A 25,087-nucleotide genomic window follows, 5' to 3' on the forward strand; every position below is an offset into this window, starting at 1 on the left:
ATACCGTAAAAGCCCCCATATAGCCCCTTTTTTTCTCTAGATTTTAGGGTGTAAAACTTCAGCCCAATATTGTATGTGGTGTAGTGTACACATATCCCGAAGGAGTATGACACTAGCGTGGGTCCGGTCTTAGCGAGCCGCAGGGCACGCGTTAACTGTCGCCGTGGCAAGAACACGGTACTGCTCAATGTCGCAACACTTTTGCAACGGGCAGTACAGCCCGTTGCAAAAGGCGCTGCGGGAAAGCAAATAGGCTTATCCACGGCACGGTATAGAAGTACTATACAGGGGTACCGCGAGCATGTTTCCATGGGCAAAAGTGATTAACGAGGATACCGGGACAAAGGGCCTGGTTCCTCCTCGAACGAGGGCAAAGGCGCTCGTGTTGGCTTTGGCGAGATACGGGTCGAAGTAGCCTGGCCATGCACTAGGACACCGTACCGCTTTTCGGCCTAGCGTATGAAAGAAGGGCAACAAAAGGTAAGCGTTCGCCGCAAGCGCGAGGCGAAGTCTGAACAAGCCCCAAACAAAGGGAGCCGACGGAGGGAAAAGAAATGCGTGCTTATCCCATGCCGTCCCGGAGAGGTTCCCTCTTGCTCCTAATGCGCATGCGAGAAACTTCCTGAGAGACCCTGCGCACGGCGCCACAGTCGACATCTGCTACAGGGTGAGAGTGGTTAAACGTCACTCCCCACTGTTTCAGCGGGGCAGACTATGGAGGAGGGAAGTCATGTCGGGACATGAGAAGGCAGAAAGATGCAGCGGGATAGCCTCAATTCCCACAGCGGGTTCAAGAATTTTCGGCCGAAATTCAGTTTTCGTTTTGGCATAGCGTGGTGCTATTATCCCTATCAGGTGTTAGTGTGCTTTTGCGCTAGGTGCTAGGTAGTGTCAGCGGCAGAAAGCAGACACTGGTCTTACAAACCCGTGCATGCAACAGTGGTCAGTGGCCTTTCCTTCAACTTGGCGCCCATAACGATGGCCATGATTTCGCTACTGTGATTTTACGCTACGTCAGCACTGCACAGGCAGTACTCTGCTGCTAGGAAAGTTATCAATGCTGCCGAACCCATTGGCAACTGTGCCATGGAGCCACAGTTCGGAGTCCAATGAGCAGAGTATCTGCAGTTGGCAGAAGCAGAAAAACGCCCTCTTTGCTTGCAGGGGCCAGCGAAATAGCTTTCGCGAACTAAAAAATGGAGCGTTCCCTGACGTGGAACAAGAACTCGCAGACTTTGTGTGGGAGCAGCGAGCTGCACATCTTGCTGTTAACATTGTGCTGCTACAAGTGAAGGCAAGAAAGATCGCCCGAGACAAAGGCATTCAGCCGGAGGATTTCATCCACGAACCAAAAAATGGAGCATTTCCTGACGTGCAACAAGAACTCGCAGACTTTGTGTGGGAGTTGCGAGCTGCACATCTTGCTGTTAACTATTTCACTACCGCGTCTATTCAAATCATTCAATTTGAACGATGCATTTCAAGTTTGAATTCTCGCGCCGCCGCGCATTTTACGGGCGCCTAACGGCATCTAAGTTAGAAAGTGAGAAACACACAAAGAGATCTGCGATGTTTTGCTTGTTTTTTGCTACGTAGAAGTTTTCTCTCACCGCGATAAGTTTCAGGTTGTAGCGCGCGCGCGTCGATCATGGCCTCATCATTGCGCGTAGACGCTCCCAAAAGACCACACGTTTCTCGCGAATCCAGCTCATCAACAGTCGATTTTGAGGATGTAATCAGCAGCAGTGAGTCTGGAGAAGATGTTGACTCATCAGATTTTAGCCCCGATGATGAGGATGCGTCAAGTCAAACCACAACGTCCGACAGGTGAGTGTTTGCTGTGTGCGAGAGGCACACTTTGTTGACTAATCAGTGGTTACGAGTGGTGGAGCGTGTACTCACAGCAATTTTATTCATTTTCAGGGTCTCAACGTTCTACGGACATGATTCTACGGACACATCTGTCAAGCGTGTACAGTTTCTGCCGAGACGAAACCCGGGGGTCGAAGTCGGCGGCGCGCTCTGGAGTAACGCACGGCATTCGTCCGGGCCGTCGATTTCTTCCAGTTGTTTTTTACCACGCAGGTGATAAGCGTTATCTGCGAGTACATGAACAAATATGAGAGGATGCATATTTAAGATAGGCAGACGTACGCGGAAAGAGACGGCTGGTGGAGGAACTTCAGTCCCGATGAAGTGATGAAGTGCATTGGAATGCTCATTTACATGGGAATTGTTGAGTTGCCTTGCCTTCATCTGTATTGGAACACCTCAGAATTATTTTCTGGCCTCATTCCTCCGAAGATTATGCCGAGGAGCAGTTTCTTTGCGTTCCTTGCCTTTCTCAGTGTCATGGAAACGGAGCAGACAGACCCCGTCCGCGATGGCAAGCTGCACAGCATAGCAAACCTACTGCAGCACATCAATGACGTCTCTTCGCAGCTTTTTCAGCCATACCGCAACGTGTGTGTGGACGAGAGAATGGTGAAGTCTAAAGAAAGATCGGGAATTCGTCAGTATATGCGGGACAAGGGGGTCAAATGGGGGTATAAACTCTGGGTCCTCGCAGACTCAAGGACAGGCTACACTGTCCAATTCAGTGTTTACACCGGGAAGAGAGGCACTGAGCTCAAAGTGACTCGCCTATGACGTTGTAACGCGCCTCTCATTTACCTCGATAACTTTAACATCCACGTACCGCAACGTGTGTGTGGACGAGAGAATCCACGTCTCTGTTTGTGCCCCTACTTCAGCGGAAAACTCTGTCTTGTGGAACAACACGCATAGATCGCCGCGAATTCCCCTCCAAGCTGAAAGATACCACATGGGAAAAAAGAGCAGCTCGAGGAGACGTTCGCTAGATGCGATGCAGTGATGTGCTGTACTTGAAGTGGAAAGACAAGCGTATTGTAAACTTGATGAGCACAACACACACAGCAAACAAACACGTCATTGCAACGCGAAAAGTGAAGAGGGCAGACAGATGGACCAAGATTCCCGTCAGGAAGCCGCTCTTGATAGAACAATACAACACGGGCATGCTTGGTGTTGACAAGTCGGATCAACTCATTGCTTTCTACGTGTTGATGAAATGCGTGAGATGGTGGAAGACGCTGTTCTTTCACTGCATCGACATTGCCATCGTGAATAGTTTTATTTTTTTTGAGAAACACTGGAGGGATCACCCTGAAATAGATGAGCTATCAAGAAAGACTGGCTTTGACCAGCTCGCATTTAGAATTGAGCTGATCAACCAGGTTCTGGGCACGGACGAAAGACATGTTACCCCTCCTCCACCTCCAAAAAGTCGGAACACAAGCCCCAGGTGCAAGAAAAACGCCGAAATTGCAAGCTCTGCTACGACAAACGAAAGACACAGATGAAAACAGCAGTTTTGTGTCAGCAATGCGGGGTCTATCTTTGTTTCATCCCGACGAGGGACTGCTTTCGAGAATGGCATGAAACACACCCTCACTAACTTTCTTTTTTGTGGGAAGAACAGTTTTTCGCAATAATTTTTCAAACTTGAACAACCTTTTTGCAACATAATAAGCTACAAATTTCATATATTCAATTTTTTTTAATCTCATTATTTTTTAAGTTATACTCCTTTGTAAAGTGTTAAATGTATAAGTACTGTATAAACTTTTCTAGATATTTTTTTTCATTATTATGTGTAATAAATATATGTACAACAACAATTATGTTTTTGGACAGAGCGTTCTTTAAGCTACATTTTGGTCCTAACAATGTAAATAAGGCGTTAGTATCTACCCGTAAAAAAATTATTTTTCACACCTAGTAAAAACGGCCCCGTTTCCCGCGGTAGCGAAAGAGTTAACATCGCGCTGCTACAAGCGAAGGCAAGAAAGATCGCCCGAGACAAAGGCATTCAGCCGGAGGATTTCAAAGTGAGCTAGCATTGGGTTGTCACCCTTCATGCGCCGCACAGGGTTCTTCTTACATCAGCGTACGCCAATCTCTCAGAAGCTACCAAAGAGCTATGAAGAAGACCTTGGGAACTTTCAAAAGTATGTAATTGCGTTGCGAAAGGCTGTCCCCTTTCAACTGGGCCAGATCAGCAAGGGGGACCAAACGCCAGTCTACCTGGATATGCCCTCGGCGCTGATGGTGCACCAGAAAGAAAGGCTTCTGGCAAGTTATCGTGCGATCGACGGCAAACCGAAAAAACGCGGGTGACTGTAACGTTGTCCTGCACTACAGACAGTTGCAAGCTAGCTCCCTACATGGTGTTCAAACGAAAGACGCTGCCGAAGGGAGAGAAGTTCCCAAAAATGTCGTCTGCTGCGAGGACAAGGGGTGGATGAACGGATCTTTAGTGCTTGACTGGATAAAGTCTGTGTCGGTGTTGATGGCCTGGAGCGCTGCTGAGGTTCCCTTCTATGCTTGTGCTACATAGGTTTCGGTGTCACCTGATCGAATCCATAAAGCGACTGCTGCGCGACTCCCGTACCAAGCTCGTTCCAGGATGACATCAAAGCTGCAGCCGCTTGATGTCTGCCTGAATAAGGCGTTTAAGGATCATGTCAAGTGCCTGTACGTGGAGTGGATGAAGTCCGGAGAACCAGAAGTGACCCCTACTGGACGGCTGAATTGCGCCTCGGCAGTGATGCTGTGCTTGTGGATAGTTGATGCTTGGGCCTGCATTCCCAAGGCGCTCATTTGTCACACGTTCAAAAAGTGCTCCACCTCGAACGCGTTTGATGGCACTGAGTTGAGGATGATATGCAATCGGAGAACATTCCCTACAAAGGAGCTTCGGAAAAGAGTGCGTCTGAGGCGACGATGTATGAAGTGTGTCAATAAATGCCTTTTTCCGTTTTACTCGAGCTATATTCAGGTGAAAACTTTTTTTTTTCTCGCGTTTGATATCCCCAAACTACCCCTCAGACTATATGCGGGTCCGAGCTATATGCGAGCTTTCATGGTAGTTGTAGAGTCATTTGACAAATGTGGAACATCAGGCACACTCTGGACTGCAAAGAACATATCACGGTAGATAAAGATTATAGAGGTAAATTTAGATTCAGCCTTTAATTTGCAAGCATGTAGACAGCCGACTGGAGCCTTGTTCAAAAGGCTGTCATTGGAGCAGCCGAAACGCTTTAAAATTATTACTCTTTTTTCTGGTTGGTGTTCCCCTTTTACTTTTTATGACATTATTTTCTGAACAGATGGGCTCCCGTCAAAACCTAGACTTTATTACAAGCTGGTCTTTACAGTGGCTAAATAAGGCAGCTACTGTGCACCTGGGTGTCGACAAGCACAATGCTTACAAAAAGCGGGGTCGTGATAACAAGGAACCAAGACGAAAGCAGGAACTCACATTCTTCAGGGCCTTCTGCAGGGTCTGCAATGACTTCAAGAGACTCTGCAAACTGAACAAGGTTTGCAGGCCGAGCACAAGCTACCCCACGGGCAATGGCCACCAACCGATAAAAGGCATCACCATCAAGGTCTTGGAAAGGTGGCTTTTCCTGGCTGCTGTGGATCAGGCATTCTAGGACATAGTCCAACAGAGCTTGATCCTGTACAAAAAACATTCATTCCATATACAATGTTCCATAGCATACTATATAATATTGATAGCACCTATAGTACACTTAACATAACCTCACTGAGAGCTCAATCTTTCATCTATTTTGTACATACAATATGAAAATATGTCATTTACCAGCATTATGTTAGGATAGAGACTTAATCACTTAGCTTCAGTTTTAAAAAGTCAACTTTTTACAAAGCTTAAGAAGCTACCATAGCTTCTTTGGCAGACCCGCACTACATCAGGAATGTGCACAGCTAATTATAATCACAGTCATTTAAATAGGTCAACACAAAGTTTTGAGATGTAGGCAAGTATACTGCTTCAAACGCTTCGGCGTATGCCACAGTGAGCTTCTCAAAATTTTGCATCTTTACCTTTCCCATTCCAAGCGTTATTGGCGACACTTAGGTTGCACCAAATCATGTACAGCAGCGAACACGTCTGTGTATAGCGCACGAGCAGCCGGTTTTTGCTCTGCGGGTGACAACTTCAGTAAGTTTCAAGCTCTGACATGGTGTGTCGGGAACATGAGCGACCTAGTAGTCAGGCTGACTTCGATTGATGATTGATACGTGGTGTTGAACATCCCAAAACCACCATACTATAAGAGATGCCATAGTGGAGGGCTCCAGAAATTTCGATCACCTGGTGTTCTTTAAAAGGGTACCGACACAAACTTTGACCTTGCATTTTTCTGATGCAATATGCTGCTGGGGGCCTGTTAGTCACGACACGAAACATCAATTGCTGCAGCACGCAACAGATAAATAATTATAGGCCCATCATTATCGAGCAGTTTCAGTTTCGATTTGAGAGAGCTCCAAAAGCAGGGTGCAACTATCGCTACCTAGTGTGTGCAGCTTTTCATCACGTCAGCACACAGAGCTGTGACACACTTCCACACTGTTCGCATCAAGAATTACTTTCGAATAGGAAACGAACTGCAGTGTCACGAAGCACAAAACTTTCAAAGCGTGCGCCACGGCCACACACTTACAACCAGCCGCCGAGAAGTATAGACTCGACAACAAACATGGCAAAAAAAAAAATAAAAAATGGCGGCTATGACGTCATCACAACTTGTTTTATTGACTGCAGCGTGGTGAAGGAAGGGAAATAGGGGGTCCCCAAAGGGTCCACTTCGAGGGTGTCAATGACTCGAGGGCTCACGCAAACTCTAAAATTAACTAATAATACCTTATGACATTTTGCAGATGATATAGGAATGTTCACGGGAATCAACCCCGCAGGCCATCTCGGCCAGCAAATTTTGCGTCAGTACCCCTTTAACGTGCACCCATATCTGAGCACACAGGCCTACAGCATTTTCAACTGCATCGAAAATGCAGCTGCCGCAGCCGGGATTCAATCCCACGACCTGTGGGTCAGCAGCCAAGTACCTTAGCCACTAGACCCAGGCTGACCTCGTCAGAGCCAGGAACTGCCTCAACATGTTCCCCGCAGAGAAAAAAACAGAGTGCTCTACAAAAACTTGGTCGTGGCTGTACATAAATACAATACGGCCTCTGCATTGCCTCATTCTTGATAAGACAACTATTAAACACCAAACTGCCAGCACTTCATCAACCTAACCAATAGAAACACTTTCAGGTCGCCATCTCATAAAAATATGCTAATAAATTTTCTTTTTTTTTTTTTCGCGATTTCACATCGAAGTATTACAAAAATATTAGAGAAATATTAGAAAAATATTCGATTGAACTAGCACTTCAATATACGAATTCGCTTCGCACACAAAATTTTGCTATTTGCATTACTCCAGATATTCGCACGGGGTTTTGCTACACAAAAGTGACTAGACATATCATGTGCCAGGCACAAGGTGTTAGTTAATCAACAGGAAATGTTGCATAATTCAACAACTTGTTTTGTTAATATGCCAGTTTCTTAAGCAACAGCCAAGTAATGAATGCAATAGCAACCAAGTTGAATGAAATATAACGTAAGACCACCCAGTAGGACACAATCCGGCACAACTCGATAGAAGGCCAGCTGTCTATACACCAGAACACAAAGCGAGCTCAGTGCTTTCTGCCATATTGAGAAGCGTTTGGCGCAATCTATTGCAAGCGCGGCGAAGCAACACCCTCAACTGCCATGCTAGCAGATGCTCTGCAAATCGGGAATTTGATGCCGATTTCGTGTGAAACGTCGAGGAGACCTTTCTCAACCGTCCGGAATATCTGCAGCATGTGGATTGTAGACTGCGGAAGCAACTTCATCACGTACGTATCATCCAACTGGAAGAAACATGAACAGCATTAACTGCGGCGTGCCTTGGCTCGGCAAGGCAGAATTTGTGCTACAAGCCGGCGTCAACATAGTGTTAGAATATGGCTACAATTCACACTTATGCACTCCATGTGTATCAATTGCCAGTCCTGCCGGGCACTTGGAACACACACGTGGTGCAAAAGTGCCAGCCAGAACAAGATTTTAAAATGCTACAGTGACGCCGGCCGAAAGCACATGTTGATTCGTCTAGGGACAGTCAAGGCATGTCGCAGTTCGACCGAGTCGAAAGCCTCAAGTTCCGCCCCGTTCAAGTCTCTTTGCATCGCAGCAGTAGGATGTTACAGTTGTACTAAACATGCGCGGTGCGTGCATCCACGCGTGAGTCGTAATATGATATGCCATTATTGACATGCAGCCTGCGAAAGAGTACGGCAACAGTTTTGTGCCGCATACTACAGGCATACTGCACGCAAATCGCTGCTGTAATGTGGAACAGCTGGAGTCGCACTTGAATAAACACAATAAGTATACTTACTCGTACGCTTTATTGGGCTCGTAGTTTTTCCTGTCGATTGTGATTATATCTTAAGGCGGCGGAGCTCAGCATTTTTTGTTGTGGGCGGAAATCTGTGCAATCGCAAAACAACGCACCGGCACGATTCCCGCGATTCGCTGTGAACTTCACAGGCAGTGCTCAGCAATCTCTTCCTCTTACGATGGTTGTTGTCGCATGAGATGACAGCGCAGTGGTACCCAGATGACATTTTATAAGCTGGCGCAGTGTGAACAGGCACGTTTTCACTTTTTAAACTCCCACAGCCACTGCATGCTATGCTAATGAGGCGCGCCGTAGCAGTTGCAAACAAGTTATGGTGTCTCTGGGAGCGAGGGTATACCACCGAAGGTGCCTGGGTGCGAGATAGACGTGCTCTCGTCTATTGCTTGAACGCGAAATTAATGGTGCATGAGTTTTTTTACCAAGCAAGAAAGGTGGTTAAAGATCCTGTTTAACATGACTCCACGGCCAAAATGAAACCTGCGCAGGGTCATTTACCAAGACAGTTTGAAAAAACTGTAACGCCTGGATACGATTCAATTTTGAAACTTGATTTTTATACTTTGCATTCATCGGGATTTTTGCTTACTAAAAACAACATTAACACCGCCACTGATGCTGACACAACATTTCCTGTGACATAAGCCCTTTAACAGTTTAAACCCCAGACCGCCCATTATACAGTAAAAGCTCGTTAATTTGAATTTCACGGGACCGGAAAAACTGTCCGAATTAACCGAATGCCGAATTAACGAATGAACAGGGAAAACAACATTTAAAATCAAGCTGCAGAAGCATACCTTTATTTGTTGAAGTATTTTGAAATTGTCGTCTGCGTTTTCGCGCAGATACCGGCTGACATCACAATTTTTCTTAACTGTTCCAAATGGCCAACAGCACGCAAGCTGTCGGGAGTGTTCAGGCAAGCGTCCTCTAATATTAACAGCGCCTCCGAGACTTCCCGTGAGGTGCGATGAGGTCGCGGCTGTATCTCCTCGCATGATTCTTTGTTGGAATCGTGGTCTTCATGGGCGCCCGTGACATCATTAATAATCTCTTGATCGGTCAGGAGACCACTCGTGGCGACACCATGATCAATCGCGATGTAGTCCTGAAAGGTCACATCTGTGGGAAGGACAGCATCGAAAGTCGGGCAGTCATCGTCGGTGGACTCGGCTGACACCTCCTCGATGCCATCGTCAGCTACTGCTGCATGCTCGGGCCTCACAAAACCGCTGTGCCGAAAACAGTTGGCGATGACTTGCGGCGGAGTGTTTTTCCACACGTGGGCGATGTTGTGCACAGCGCCGAGTAAGTCCACTTGATACAACTTTCCAGCTTCTGAGCATAGGATCATTCGCTCTAGCAGGTGCTTGCGGTACATCGACTTCACGTAGTGAATGATACCCTGGTCCATCGGCTGAAGAGCCGACGTAGTGTTGGGCGGCAAAAAAACTACTTTGATGCTCTGCAGTTCGACTGTACAGTTATGGGCACTGCAGTTGTCAACAACCATAATTATCTTGCGGTCCTTCGATGTGAAGTGCTGGTCCAACTGCTGCAGCCAGCCGCGAAAAATCCGATGTCATCCATGCCTTCCTGTTCGCTGTGTACTCGACAGAAAGGCTTTTAACGTTCTTAAAACAACATGGCTTAAGCGCCTTCCCGACGACAAGTAGTGGCAAGCGCTCCGTGCCAGTCATATTGGCGGCAAGAAGCACAGTTATCCTTTGCTTGCACTTCTTGCCACCAATGCACGCGTCCCCGTTGAAAGTCACCGTCTTGTCGGGCAGAGCTCTGACCTCATCGCAACCTCATCGCACCTCACTTCCCGTGAGGTGCGATGAGGTCGCGGCTGTATCTCCTCGCATGATTCTTCGTTGGAATCGTGGTCTTCATGGGCGCCCGTGACATCATTAATAATCTCTTGATCGGTCAGGAGACCACTCGTGGCGACACCATGATCAATCGCGATGTAGTCCTGAAAGGTCACATCTGTGGGAAGGACAGCATCGAAAGTCGGGCAGTCATCGTCGGTGGACTCGGCTGACACCTCCTCGATGCCATCGTCAGCTACTGCTGCATGCTCGGGCCTCACAAAACCGCTGTGCCGAAAACAGTTGGCGATGAATTGCGGCGGAGTTTTTCCACACGTGGGCGATGATGTGCACAGCGCCGAGTAAGTCCACTTGATACAACTTTCCAGCTTCTGAGCATAGGATCATTCTCTCTAGCAGGTGCTTGCGGTACATCGACTTCACGTAGTGAATGATACCCTGGTCCATCGGCTGAAGAGCCGACGTAGTGTTGGGCGGCAAAAAAACTACTTTGATGCTCTGCAGTTCGACTGTACAGTTATGGGCACTGCAGTTGTCAACAACCATAATTATCTTGCGGTCCTTCGATGTGAAGTGCTGGTCCAACTGCTGCAGCCAGCCGCGAATAATGTCCGATGTCATCCATGCCTTCCTGTTCGCTGTGTACTCGACAGAAAGGCTTTTAACGTTCTTAAAACAACATGGCTTAAGCGCCTTCCCGACGACAAGTAGTGGCAAGCGCTCCGTGCCAGTCATATTGGCGGCAAGAAGCACAGTTATCCTTTGCTTGCACTTCTTGCCACCAATGCACGCGTCCCCTTTGAAAGTCACCGTCTTGTCGGGCAGAGCTCTGAAAAATAGAGCAGTTTCATCTGTATTGAACACGTCACGTGGTTCATATGCGGCGATGTGCTCCAGCAGCTTCACATTTCTCTACTTGGTGGTCACGCTTTCGTCAACACTGGCCTTTTCGCCGCACACACTCCTGAAGACAAGTTCGTGTCTCTCTCGAAACCTCGCAAACCACCCTTCTGACGCTTTTAACGATTCAATGTTCATCATTGCAGCGTACTTCTCACCTTGTGCCATGATGAGAGGTCCGCTCAAAGGCAGATGCGCGTTGCGACAGTCAGTAATCCACCGGAGCAAAGCTTCTTCGAGCTGGGGATAAGCTGCGGTTCGCAACCGCTTTCTAGAGGCATGAAACTTCTCACTTTCGAAGGCTTGTCGAATCTGTTGTTCATTTTTCACGTACGTTCCCAACGTGCTCTGCTTCACGTTGTACTTGGTCATAACCTGCTGTCGCGATTCGCCGTTCTTCAGTGCTTCCAAAATTTCCACTTTAGTCGCCAAGTTCTTCGCGTCGTAGTTCTGCCGCTTTTTCGGCGTTGCCATCACTGTAGCGCACGATGGTGGTGGCATGCAAATACGGTCACAATGGAAGAAAAAGAGAACTCCGCAAGAAGAGATGGTTCCGACACGACAACACAAGGGAAAATGGTGTCGGAGGCGCTGAGTGGAGAAGAAAAAAGACGCCGACGTTCGGTGACGCTGCGATCGTCCCCACTAGTTGATGATGATGGCGATGCCACTCAGGTTTCGGTTTCACTCCAGTGGTGCCAGCGCTGCTTTATCACACTTTTGTGTAGCAGCAGCCGTCAGCATTTGTCCGAATTAAGCGGTGCGGAGCTGAATTCCGATGAAATAACGAAGGCTTGGTCCCATAGATTAACATGCACTTTGGCCGGGACCAATAGAGCCGTCCGAATCATCCGAATTAACGGGTGTCGAATTAACGAGCTTTTACTGTACTGCCAATGAAAATGGAGAATAATGCCACACTCCTAATATTGAATATCTAGACACCATCCCTTGTCTTCATCCAAATTAACGGGTGTCGAATTAACGAGCTTTTACTGTACTGCCAATGAAAATGGAGAATAATGCCACACTCCTAATATTGAATATCTAGACACCATCCCTTGTCTTCCCCAGGCAAATACCAGATAAAGTATAAGGAGCACAACAAACCCTGTGGCTGGTGTAGGCAGTGCGGCTAGGATGCAGAGCAGCCAGGAGTGCACGAACTTGCTGGTGTACTGTTGGCGGAGTGGGCAAAGTTAGCAGGCGTGTGGCCACCTCCAAGGCAGTCCCTTTTGCATTTCCCGACAGCCACTCCTCTGACAATGAGCTTACTGAGAAGCAGTCATCCAACAATTCCAAGCAACTGCTAGTGAGCCTGGGAAAAAAAAATGAAGCCAGGAAGGTCTCATGGTTTTGCAACAGGCAAGACAGCTTCACAAGGCTGGCTTATTTGAAACTCTAACACAAAACTACAAAAAAAACTGGAAGGATAGGGAGCTTCTATCACTTTCCTTACTTTCTAAACAAGAGACTAACTATTAGCTCCACAGAATATGACAGCATGGGTAACAAAAGAACAGAGTTATAGGTAGCCAGTACTGTGCTATTCTACAATTTGTGCTATTTATAAGCCCATTGAGTGACAGTGACAATCACCCACTGCACTGCGACATATGCAGCGATTTCTCCTCTAGGAACGTAGCCAAGAACGAATTTTAGCACCTGGTTTTGGAGCTTTTTCCTCAACTTCGCTGCTTGGACAGGCATACAACCATGGAGATTTATTCCGTGCGCTCACTCACACAGCTCTCTTGTGCTTATGGAAGATGGCGCCAGTTGCTCTGCTGCTAGTGAGTCTAGCGGTAATCCTTCTTTTGAGGACTATTCCCCAAGTGCCGAATCCGATTCATTTTATTTCAGTTGATTAGATGAGGATTTTACTTATGAGTTTAACCATCATGAAAAAGCAACATCCCAAAACCTTCTGCAGCGCCGATACGATTTGGATTGGACCGAAGGTGACTACTTCCCCAGTGTTTAGTGTTGGAGCAAAAACATTTTTCACCAGAATAGTAATTTGGCGTGCTTATTTTTGTAGGTTCGTGAGCTATATTTATTAAAATGCATAATTCTTATCTATAAAAAATTGCAAGATTTTTGTTTAGCATTTTGCTTGATGTTAGTATCAATAAACTCTTATCTATAAAAAATTGCAAGATTTTTGTTTAGCATTTTGCTTGATGTTAGTATCAATAAACTATACGTAACACCATTTTTTCATCACTGAACAGCCACAAAAAAAAAAAACTTTTAGACAATTTTTTTCTTAAGTAGGATGGTCGAAGAACTAATTTTAGCAATTAAAAAATTGCACATTTTTGGCATGCATTTTGCAAAAAAAAAATTCCATCCTGAAAGGGTAGAATGTAGAAAAAATTATGCATTATTGCACCGGCTTTCAATATGGTAAAATCAAAACACATCGCATTATACAAGGATGTGAGTGCACTGAGACAGGCTCCTTGCAAGTCATGAAAATCAGGTGTTCAGATATCACCAGTGGTGCTACCAAAGTCTTCTGATATGGAGCAATTTTTGGAGCAGCAAAATTTTCATTTTGGAGCACTTTGGAGCAGATAATTGTTAATCTGGGAGCACTCTAGAATTGCTAACTAAACGGGAGAAGCAAGTTCTATTTAGTACATTCAAGGACATGAATAATTATTTTGGGGCTCTTGTGCAGAGCTAGAAATATTTCGATGAATTGCAAATCTCAGAGCCAATCATTTTTGGAGCACTCCTTATTTCAGCCGATTATGCAAAAATAATGACGTCATGCTTTTGAGCAATCTGGAAAAACATGTTCAGTAATTATTTTCGTATCAAATAGGCTGGATACTGGTAGATTAAAATTGTACTTCATGAAACACATTCTAAGTAAACCTATGTCAGCAGATACAGTAGACAAACGCTGTGACGTACAATGCTAGAAACTCAGACAGTCCCAACTACATTTCCCTAAGATGACTTCAAGAATAAAGATGACTTCAAGAATAAAAAAAGGTTCTTTTTCTTCACTGCTGGGTGCAGCATGTCGTCACTTAGCTACTAGTCTCATAAAGCCAACCTCCTCCTGCATTAATCTCTCTGTACTGAAACTACATGGTGTAACAAACTTCATTTTTCTTTTGCAGTGAAGTTTTTATGTGGCTGGGGCGTTCTGTCAAAAGCTCTGTACAGTGTCCTCTCGAAAACAGTGCAAAAAGAAAAAAAAAAAAAACCCTCAAGGGGTACTTTTCGCAAAGGCCCAAGGCAACTCAAAAGCGAGAGTCATTTTGTTCTTATTGCGATAGCAATTACATGGCTATTCTCGACTGGCTTCTGCTGTTGCCAGAGGCGTAGGCAGGATTTTTTTTCTATGGGGAGGGGCATCTTGATCTGGAGGGGTACTGGGCAGGCAAATAATCATTTAGCGTTATATGTGCCATGGCAAAAAAAGGGGAGGGGGGGCACCTCATGTGCCACCTCATGGCTACGCCACAGGCCATCGCAGTCATGTTTTGTGTAATGTCCAAATCGATAACATCACCTCACCTGCCAGGCCTACCATTGATTGCTACTCAAGCACAGAATAAAACACCACCCCCGTCTTCAAGGAGCAGGATAAGGAACTAGGAATGCAAAGGGAGGGAGGGGGCATTGCCATGAACTGACTTAAAGGATGTGATAGCTGGTGCGTGCACTATTTTGACAGGTATTGCAGATGGCTTGTATACCCTTCTACCTAGTACTCTCACCACAAACAGACTGTGCGAAAGGTGCTCCGCTTTCTGGAGCGGCCATACAAGCATACGTATGCACTGAGTTTTGATCGCAAGGCGGCCACACCATCATTTTGCCATTGGAGGTATATTCATACGTGCCGTCAGTGCTGTACGTGCATCGGCGTACAAGAGGTGCTTTGGGGGCTTCTAGTCATCCAAGTCGCTGGACGGACATTGAACACCGCACGTGCAGCAAGTTTTTTTAGTATGCAACTAGTGTGCAGACCTTCGAAATGGCAACCCCGCCGCTGGTGCCCCTGGCAGATGACGTCAAGCCTTACTATTTGGTATAACAATACAATTTGTTCGTATTGCATGCAATCTTAAGTGAAACTACCAAATTGTATCTTTTGGACTTGATATTGCATAACTCAACAGAACTCTGGATAAAGAGACAATGACCACTCCAGTTTCCGAATAGGTTTTTGAGCTGCGAGTTATCTGAACACAAAGCAGACATTAATAGCACAAAAAGTTCAAGAGAGGTCTTATTATGCCTCGAGATTGCACGTGCCAGTGACAGTGCCCTTCAAGCGACACAGCCTCTCACCCGCCTAAAACAAAGCAATAGATGCGATGCCATGATGTTCAATTTATTTAACCCTCATCTATCGATCCCAGAAAGTGAGAGGCGGACGTGTAACAAGGCATAGCTTCTTCACAGGGGGCCTTCCTACACCAGGGCCATCAGCGATAGGCGCACTACTGAAAGCTTTAAAACCAAACTACGGCTGCTCTGATAAGAGGCCTGCTTTTATTAATGAAATCACATTAAAAAAAAGAAAGCAAAAATTTTGGATTTGGACCCTAGCAATCGCGAGTTCGTAAGGGCAAGGTCTTCTAGAGGCTTTTACCGCAGCAGCAATTGCAAACGCGGATCCATATATTGGCGGAAGGAATTATGAAAAACCTTTTCTAATGTAAAATCCACGAATATTAAAGGAAAGTGTCAACGCGTTCCCACCGTTCGTGTTCTTCTGTGCACGCGAAGCACGGAAAATTACGTCACGATGTCCAGAAATAGACGCGACAGACATTCTGGTGGCACGCATGCAGTTATCAGTGAAAATTACTGTAATTACGTGCCATGCAACTCTTCAAATGAGCTATCAGCAGCGTTCCTAGAATGAACGGCCTCAGTAGATGAATCGTCGCTACAGTTTCACACTCTCGAGTAGGCTAGACATCACGAGCTCCCGCGGAGAACACGTTTTGCCACTGAGTGGACTTGCACAATAGAAGTTGCGTTCGCAGCAAACACATATCATCATGGATAACTTGGGACACATGCGGGACCGCTGTTTATTCAGTGGAATAATTCTATAGGTACATGGTTGTGACTTTGGTGGCTACGAGAACCAGCCGCACATGTTTTGATGCGCCGGCGTGGCTATTGCCAGTGATAGAAGGTCCCCAATTCGGCTTTGGTGCAGTTTGGCGCATGTTATCAGGATGGCGCAGTAAATCTGATCTGGTGCACATGGTGTAGGAGTGCAACCCTGACACATGAAGTGCTAAAGTCAGAGCCACTACACCAACCAAATATCAAGTTTTCCTTTTTCAATAAATGTACTTTCTATTACAGGAACAGAACAACTTCAAAACTTCAATAAATGACTTGCCTGTCGAGTGCTGTCAATGGCAATGGTGAAAATGGGATTCCATCAGAGTCAATTCCAGGCACCCCTACCGCACTGTACTGTGCTGCAACACCCACCCCTGTTGCAAACTCGTCGTTCTCCTCAGGCCAACCAAAAGATTCCTTCGACTTCCCATAAACTTTGACAGAATCCACCATGGTCACACAAGATGGGTCAGTACTTGGTCCAAAGAATAAACTGATCTGCACAGCACAAAAGACAACCCAGAATTTGTAGCAGACAGTGCTGCTTAGTTTCATTTAAAAATTATATACAATGAACACTCATGTCGGAACACAAAACTACTGTAAGCCTGACCATGCTTTGAAATTATAGTTTCTACGAGGTGGTTTCTTAATGTCACGAAGCAAATAGAATTTCATCTCTGCAAGAAGCCCTGCAACACCTTTTTAAGTAACTGTCAAATGATCTCTCTAAAGGAGTTAATCTCAGGAATCTTTTACAGCAAAACTTTTTTACAATCAGTTCAGAATACACAACGTTACAAGCATTTATTGCAGGCTCCGATCACTCATTATCTCTTCTTTCGTCCCAACAAACATGCTAGAACCTAGACATAGATGACAAGGGGGCAAAAAGACGCGACAGCGTGTTATAGCCTCAAGCTTTTTTTGGTATTGTTTTTTTTTTTTGTAACATGCTCCACGCTTCGTGTTCAAATGAGCACCACGCGAGTATATGGCGAAAACTCCTCACAGCCGTGGTACCGACACAGCAAAGGAAAAGCAACTGTCAAGCCAGCCGTGCTCTGCGGGAACCTGGTGCACAATGGCTTTTTCCTGCATCAGCTATACCTGAGGATAATAACCTATTTGTATCAGCGAAATTTAAAGTGGTTTCCATCAGCTAAGCATTAAGTGATGTCAGGCAAAGCATCTAGATAGTGAGGCACGTAGAAGACACATACATTGGCAAATGTATATGTTTGTAAAAACAACCATGTGCATAGGTAAGTGCTGCTGTACTGAGCTTACTATGACACAAGTGACTGACTAGACACACACAGTTACAAGTTGCATGGTTGAAGTATGACTGGTCGCACCTTCCATGGTGCCACAGGGCATACTAGAAGCAAAATACTAGGCAGATAGATGGCCATCAACTGAAACCAGAAGAGGAAAAATGAGGTAATTGCTCAATGTTTGTGAAAACAGATACATATTTATAACTTGTTCAAATAAAAAAAATATTACAAGTGTTACTGAGAATGCTTACAAAAACGTGAAATCAACCAATGCCCTTGTTATCTTACTGATGTCACAGTTTGTCGAGCAACAAAGGCCAGAAGATGTCACAAAGAGCCAAAGGGTGTCACATCAATAAACCTTGTTTTGTGCGGACCAATGGTACATGAATTTTCACACATGAAGCTCAAGCTAAAAATGAACATGCCTCATAAGTTATGCTTTTAAAGTGTAATACAGTAGACTCCCTTCAAGACGAACTCGAAGGAACCACGATCATTTGTTCGTCTGATCAGAAGTGCCCTCAAAAACCAAATGCTAACATGCCAAGTATGCCCAAATATGTTGCTTTAAAACACTTAATAAAATATACTTATAATGATGAAAAAAGGAACAAGAAAAAGCATTTATTTCGCTCAGCTTGATAAAAACTACGCTTTAAAGTCTAATGAGTACCTACTCTATTTTGCAAATGGATAACAAATAGGTATGCTCATGAATAAATTGCTACCACATTTTAAATGTAAAACTGTAGCACTACCCTCGTCTGAGGATTATAAAAAGATAAAAAGAGAAACAAGCACAATTTTCCTTCGAAGAATGAAAAATTTATTCTTCTAGATGTTCACTTCCCGAGAGGTTGTTTTACTGGCTTTGCTATTACTTTTGAACGCGCCTCTATAGCATACCGCTACCTTGAAAAAAGCCAATATATGCCAAGTAGCTCATGAAAGTCTTAAGCTTTTTTTTTGAGCTTCGGATATTTTCTTTTTTCAAACTGCAGTAACGTTTCCTGAACGACATGCAGCTGAAGGTCTCCGTTTACGCTTCTCATGATCACAAGTCACACGGAAGGACATGACTCAGCTCTACTTAGACCGAAAGATTACCTTTCTTCGTTGTGCATCCTCATAATAAAAATGGCACGTCACAATTTCCTACATTTCCTCTGATGGGATATAATAGCTGATATGATAGCTCCTCCGATAGCTGCATATATGGTTTTAGTTTGATGCGATTATAATCTACAGACAATATTTATTCTCATTTTCGCTTTCATTTGGCTTTTTTTTTTTTTTCGTTTTCCTTCCCTTGCATCTTCCCCTCTGGCCAAGCGCTTGTGTTCTTCTGTTCTCTGCTGTACTCCTATCAGGGAACTTAAGAACATGAGGAAAATACGAAAGGGTGGACGTTTTTTGTTGCTTTCTTTGCTTATAAAGTCGGCCCTTTCTTCACCTACAGGCTGACCTTTTCCACTTATCTTGCTTTCTCCCTCCATGTCGTAATTTTGTTACGATTTCCTTTTAGTCTACGTCAGGACGTTTTGTATATTTGCTTTCTCTAGTTTGCACGGATGCCCCCATCAAGACAATAATGCTCGTTGTGAAGAATTCCCATCGTTGTTGGTTGCTGCGAGAGTCTGTCTTAAGTAGATATTTTTCCATTGAGTCTATGGGAAATGAAACAAACACTCCCATGTTGTTTGTCTTAACAGAGAATTCCCATTAAGGGTGGGCATGGGTCTTTAAACGATCAAAAATAGCCAAAAAACTGATTTTTTGAAAAACTTATTTTCGGGGCGCTTGTACCTAAGCATCTGCTCTCAAACTATTAACGCCGAATTCGGTCGGGAAATGCGATCAAATGGGCCTTCAAAGCACACCGGCAGAAGCAGAAGTAAAATGCCTCCAAAAAGCAGAAAATTTGTTCAATCTTGACGCGTGTGCCAAGCACCAGCATCTTGAGCTAGATTTGAAGCTATTTCCTTTGTGCGCATGGAGGAAGGAAAGCTAAGGAGAGGCCCTCGCAAGGCAAGCTACAGAGCGAAAAATGCGGCAAAAGTCACGCACTTTTGCAGGGGAGTTGTGGGGCAAGGTGGGCACCCCAGCGTCTCGTGCGCCAACGAGAGGGAGGCACTGAGCACCCATTGAGCATTCGCGAGCAGCCGTAGCATGCCCACACATGAGAAAAGAAGTCCCCTACTCTTCCCTATTTCCGGGTTCACAAAATGCGACGTAACGGCTTTTCCTTAGTTTATTCCTTCCTCCATGTTTGTGCGTAATTTGTGCCATCTCAAAATGGCGTCGTCCAAGCACAATGGCCACCTTTTTTTTTCTTTTTTTTCTTTTTTTTTTTTGCCGTTGGGGCTGTACGATCATATACATGTACTCTGGCGCTCGTGAACATTTCTCAACACACCATGTTCATGCATTGAGGCGGTAGTTTTATCCCCGCAATTGAGACGTCCGAAGACTTTAGTCTGAAACCGTCCTCTCAACGAGCTTTTGGAAGCGATAAAAAGTGGGCTCAGAACAAGATGGCGCCGGTTAGAAGTGCACTGACAGGACGAGAGTTTGGTGGTGTCGGTGCCCATTAGGCACCTTTACGTTTGCAATCTGCTCTGTGTGCAGAATGATCGCGCGAGCAGTCAAACAGAGAGTGCGTGTCAGGCTCCGCTTAGAAGACAATTTAGCGGAGGGTGAAGGTGCGTCCGCTTGGTTTCGCCGCGATTTTTCAAACGCGCTTGTCAGAAACGCGCAATCTATGCAGTTCCCTGCACACCCCGCACTGTCTTGGGACGCTACACATGCGCGTGGCTGAGCGTAAGCAATGCTCAACTTATAGCGACCTATTACTCAGGGCAGCATGCTGCCTAACGTCCAGGTGGTTAATTAACGATTAACATGCAGACAGTTAATTAATGCAAATTGCGTTCTCATTATTTTACGAAGAAGGAGTTGCTTTAGTCTCATACCCCATGGTTTTTTCAAGACACCCTTTCCCCTTCAACCACTTGCCATGTGGGGCTCAGATCTTGCTTTATACATAAAAATTTTTTTAATGTTTTCTTGGATGAAATAGGACACTTTCTGTTTTGATTAGCAGACAAACGGATACATCTAAATAAAATTTATTTTTGAAGATTCCTTTTAGAAATTTTTGCAGTAAGTGCCAAAACTTCAAATGCAATCTCCTCAGCTTCACATTTTTTGACAGCTTGACTAGCCTTACGGAACTTTTCGGTATGTTTTTGTGAGCCAATTTTAATAAATATTATACTGTGGAGCTATGCTATCTTTTATGGTTAACCTGAAGATATAGGATTTTGTGACCAATCATCTCAGTGAATTAAACTTCACAATTATGAAACATCAATACAAATGAAAATTTTCATATGATGATCCATCATCATATGAAAATTTTCAATTGTATTGATGTCAGCATCAATATAAATAGCAAAGCTACACATGGCAGCTACATATGGCAGTGATGCTGAGTGCTTTTTTCGACTCCCGCAGTGTGGTACATCACGAGTACGCACCACACAGTCAATCAACAAAGGGTACTACAGGAATGTCTTCCGTCATCTACGTGATGCTGTGCGGCTCAAAAGACCAGAGTTGTGGGCAACAGGAAACTGGGGCATTCATCACGACAATGCTCTTGCACATTCCTCACACTTGGGTCAGACTTTTTGCCAACGAAAAGTCAGTCTCCTGTAGTTCAACAAGCTCTTTACTCTCCTGATACGGCCACCTGCGACTTCTGGCTGTTTCCCAAATGCAAAGAGGACATTGAAAGGAGAGCAATCTCAGACAAGGGAGGACATTATGGCTGCAACGACAGCTGAGCTACACTCCATTCTAAAAGAGGCCTTCCCGGAATGTTTCCAACAATGGCAGAACCGGAGAAGTGTGTAGAGTCCCAAAAAGACTACTTTGAGGGGGATTAGATTTCCAACGGGAGAAGTGTGTAGAGTCCCAAAAAGACTACTTTGAGGGGGATTAGATTTCCAGTGCTCCAAAAATGCCAATTTTTTTTTTCTTCCACCAAAGGTTGCATACTTTTCTAACAAACATCGTATATGCCTCGATCACGTGCGTACATATCCGGGGTTGTTACTTAGCTAAGCTCTACCCACACAGTGACTTCAGCCGGCCGGAAAGGTGATATTTTAATGTTTTCGGTCCATAGAAACTTTTTCTGGTCGTCATACAGCTGATCTCCTGCTTTCATCGCACTCGCAGTCATAGGCTTGCGCACGCATAAAGGCGTAACGCATGTGTTTTCACCGTGCAAAATTACTTTCACTTGACCTCAACGTTCATATTAACAGTGACACACCGCTAGTTGCACTTCACTAGCCGACAAATTACAACGCACACAGCTCAGTTGCGCACGAAGGCAATGCACACAAACACGTGGTATGTCGGCATTATGTGATTGCAATGACACTGTGTCTGACTATTCTGATGGGAGGCTGTTGGCAACATGGTTTCGGTTTCGGTTTCATGCGCAGGCAAACTTTAGACTGTTTATTGGTAGAAAGATGCATGTTGGATTTTTATTTTTTTTTTAATATGGGATTAAAGATTCGCTCGCACCTCCACCAACTAAGTAATGCTGCCATTAGGTGCTACACGCAGAAATAATTTTACCTACCTTCCTTGCAGAAGCCCAAGGTCTTACCATAGGCTTATTCAGGTGGTCTGTACCGATTTTTTTGGCAAGGCTGAGTGTCACTCCTTATAATCAGCTTTTCTATTATACGCCGCCTGGATAACACAACAGTTTTGCGTCGTCCCCTAAAAGTCATAATCGGGCTTCCACGGTATAGTGCTCAACTAATGAGTTGCTTTTATAAGCCTGCCTGACAATTAGTGTTTGCAGCACCAGTGAAGGCTGGGTGATTTAATGGGGTGACAAATGCTGTCACAATGCAGCATCAAGGCTCTCAATTTAATTTTGGATTGTAATGAGTCACCTTTGTATGTACTGCACAAGACAGCAACAGCCACTGTGAGGGCCAGCTATCATGTTTCATTTGCTAAGCACTGTCTCTGCCAGATTGAATAAGCACCTACTAATCTGAGTTCTTACCTTCTTGTCAGCACCCAGTGACTCCTCACGAGTGAAAGGGAAGTCATACCAGCGGGGTCGTGTCAGCACCAGTGCATGTGAACGGCCAAAAAGATCCACAGTCGAAGGTGCCCGTTGCACATCCTGCGAGCCCACCAGCACTCGCACACCCACCATCACCAACGTTGGGTCGGTGTTCGTGATCTCCAGCGTTAAACCACCAGGCTTAGTGCAGGCCACATACATGCCTGTTGTGTTAAGCCGGTGCTTCACCTGCACAAAAGCACCCCCCCCCCCCACCAAATATTACTTATGACTGCCAGTGCTTTTGGACAGAAAAAAACCTATCTTTGAAGTTAAATCCCGTTTGTCTTACACCATGAAGGGCTAATAGCCAGCTCAGTGGCCCTTACAAGCTTTTTACAAGCTTGCTTATTTTGATTTTACAGGCATTTAAAACAAGGTATTCACAAGCATTCAAGGAAAACTTGCAACAATAGGTTTGTTCATACACTCAAACCACCATATAACGAACCTGGATATAACAAAATAAAGAAAAAAAGTGATCTTGCAATAGATACAGTTGAACATGAATATATTGAACCTTCATATATCGAATTTTCGGGTATACCGAACTCGCAAGTTATCCCCTTGAAATTCCTTTGAAAAAGTATAGAAATTCGCACATTTATATGGAACGCCATTTTTATGTGCCGTTCCGATATATCAAACAACGCATGAGCTAGAAAGTGCGCTTCGGCACTCACTGCACCCCGCGATCTCCGCGGTAGCGTGGCTTCACACACGAGTTGGAAGTACGCTTAGGCACTCGCAGCACCCGGCGACCTTCACATGGCCCCGCGCCTCCGTTTAAGCCCGAAACGCTCGAAAAAAGGTAAAAGCGAGAGGGCTCAGACTACATGGTCTCCATCTTGCAGAACGGCTTTTTTTTTTTTCCGATCCTCTCTCGCTCATGCTTTCTACACGTACCCGCCGGCTCGAAGGGCAGGAACGAAGGAGCGAACGACCTCCTCCTTTCGCCTTTTAATTTTTTGTTGCTGTTTTGAGAGTTTTTATCAGCCAACCCCAGCTCGCACCTTTTGCTGTTGCCATCACCTAGCGAGTGCTTTGTAGGCGGAGTCCGCTTGAGTTGTTGCCTTGTCTATGTACCACCACATGTGCATCATTCTTCTTTTGCGTGCATGGTGTGCAGGTCGCTGCCGACTCTTTGAATAGTCTACTTCTCATGTAGCTATAGCCAGCATCAAGGAGTGCAAGACAGTTGACTTTGCGACGAAGTTGAAGGCTAATCAGCGTGTTGAGGTGGGCGAGAAATGTTCGATGGTCGCGGACGACTTTAGGATACCATGGAGCACTCAGAGTACAATGTTGAAGAACAAGGTAGATAACAAGTGTAAGGAATGAGAGGAACTGCCGGGGGGTTGGGTATGGTTGACGGTCAAGGAACGAGGTGGCGAGCGTCACATGAACAGCGAAGGAGCGCACGGGAGCGCACAATCATTTATTCTCCATGTGGCATGGAGAATAAATGATTGTGCGCGCGTGGTTGCGTGACTTCAAGTGTATCGTTGTGCGTGACACAAGGCAAAGGTGATGAAGCAGCAAACGTTGGGAGCCTGTCGTGTGATGGCAGAACTTGCGGAAACCGATGGAGACAGCGATGGCTAGCGCTTAGACGTGTTTCGTAAGTTGTCCCTCTTCCCGACAGCTGTTTCACACGTAGTGTCTCCGTTGCGAGCTTCGCTGACGAGGCCATAGTGGCTGCAGTCGCAGGAACCCAGGATGCTCAGGCCGACAGCTCAAATGATGAGGAGGATCGTCTGGACAAGGCGGTGGCTACTTGAGCATACACTACCGCTGAAGTGGCGGCAGCATTCACTGTTGTATCAGCGACATTGAGGAAACCGGGCTGTCGCAACTGGGCAGCCTTGATAAGATCGAGACTAGCATATTCAACTTCATTTCGAAAACGAAGAAGCAGGCCAAGATAAGCGATTTTTTAAGGCAAATAAATCATTCTGTTGCGGGGTATGTGTGGAATTAGTTGCATTCTTGAATGCGCCCATTGTAGGTGATGATCTGCAACAGGTGAGCTCTCGGGCACTGTATTTTTTATATTAAATTTTCGATATATCAAACTAATTAACGATTTCTTTCGAGTTCAAAATATCTGTGTTCCACTGTATAGTGTTAGGAATAAACCTTCATAAGGAACTTTTGGATACAACAAACTAATTTTCATATGAGATACAACACTTTTATAATGAGGTTTCAGTGTAAACTTTTGTGTCACTCTAGTTTGTCCCACATCGTTCTTTCTTCATTGATAACGTTTCGTTATGACGCGCAAAAAATTTACACTATGCACAACTAACTGGGCCTTACCCCTCGCTCTTTCAGGTTTGCTTCCCAACCTACTTGTCTATAAGCAACACCACCGCTTCTCACTGATGCTCATGAACAAAAATAGATGCTTCA

General features: G+C 45.2%; 1 protein-coding gene across 4 annotated transcripts in view; it reads right to left on the bottom strand.

Annotated features, from left to right (window-relative positions):
- The window catches only part of poe (E3 ubiquitin-protein ligase-like protein poe), a 567,105-nt gene that overhangs the window by 254,317 nt on the left and 287,701 nt on the right, over positions 1–25,087 (bottom strand). For all 4 annotated transcript variants that reach the window (XM_075878938.1, XM_075878937.1, XM_075878939.1 and 1 more), the window contains 4 exons: positions 22,610–22,861; positions 16,506–16,726; positions 12,227–12,434; positions 5,348–5,549 (listed from right to left, as the gene is read on the bottom strand). In XM_075878938.1, coding sequence (XP_075735053.1) covers positions 5,348–5,549; positions 12,227–12,434; positions 16,506–16,726; positions 22,610–22,861 — 883 coding nt within the window. The remainder of the gene's footprint in view (positions 1–5,347; positions 5,550–12,226; positions 12,435–16,505; positions 16,727–22,609; positions 22,862–25,087) is intronic.

The sequence above is a fragment of the Rhipicephalus microplus genome, chromosome X (assembly GCF_043290135.1).
Source record: "Rhipicephalus microplus isolate Deutch F79 chromosome X, USDA_Rmic, whole genome shotgun sequence".
Classification (NCBI taxonomy): domain Eukaryota; kingdom Metazoa; phylum Arthropoda; class Arachnida; order Ixodida; family Ixodidae; genus Rhipicephalus; species Rhipicephalus microplus.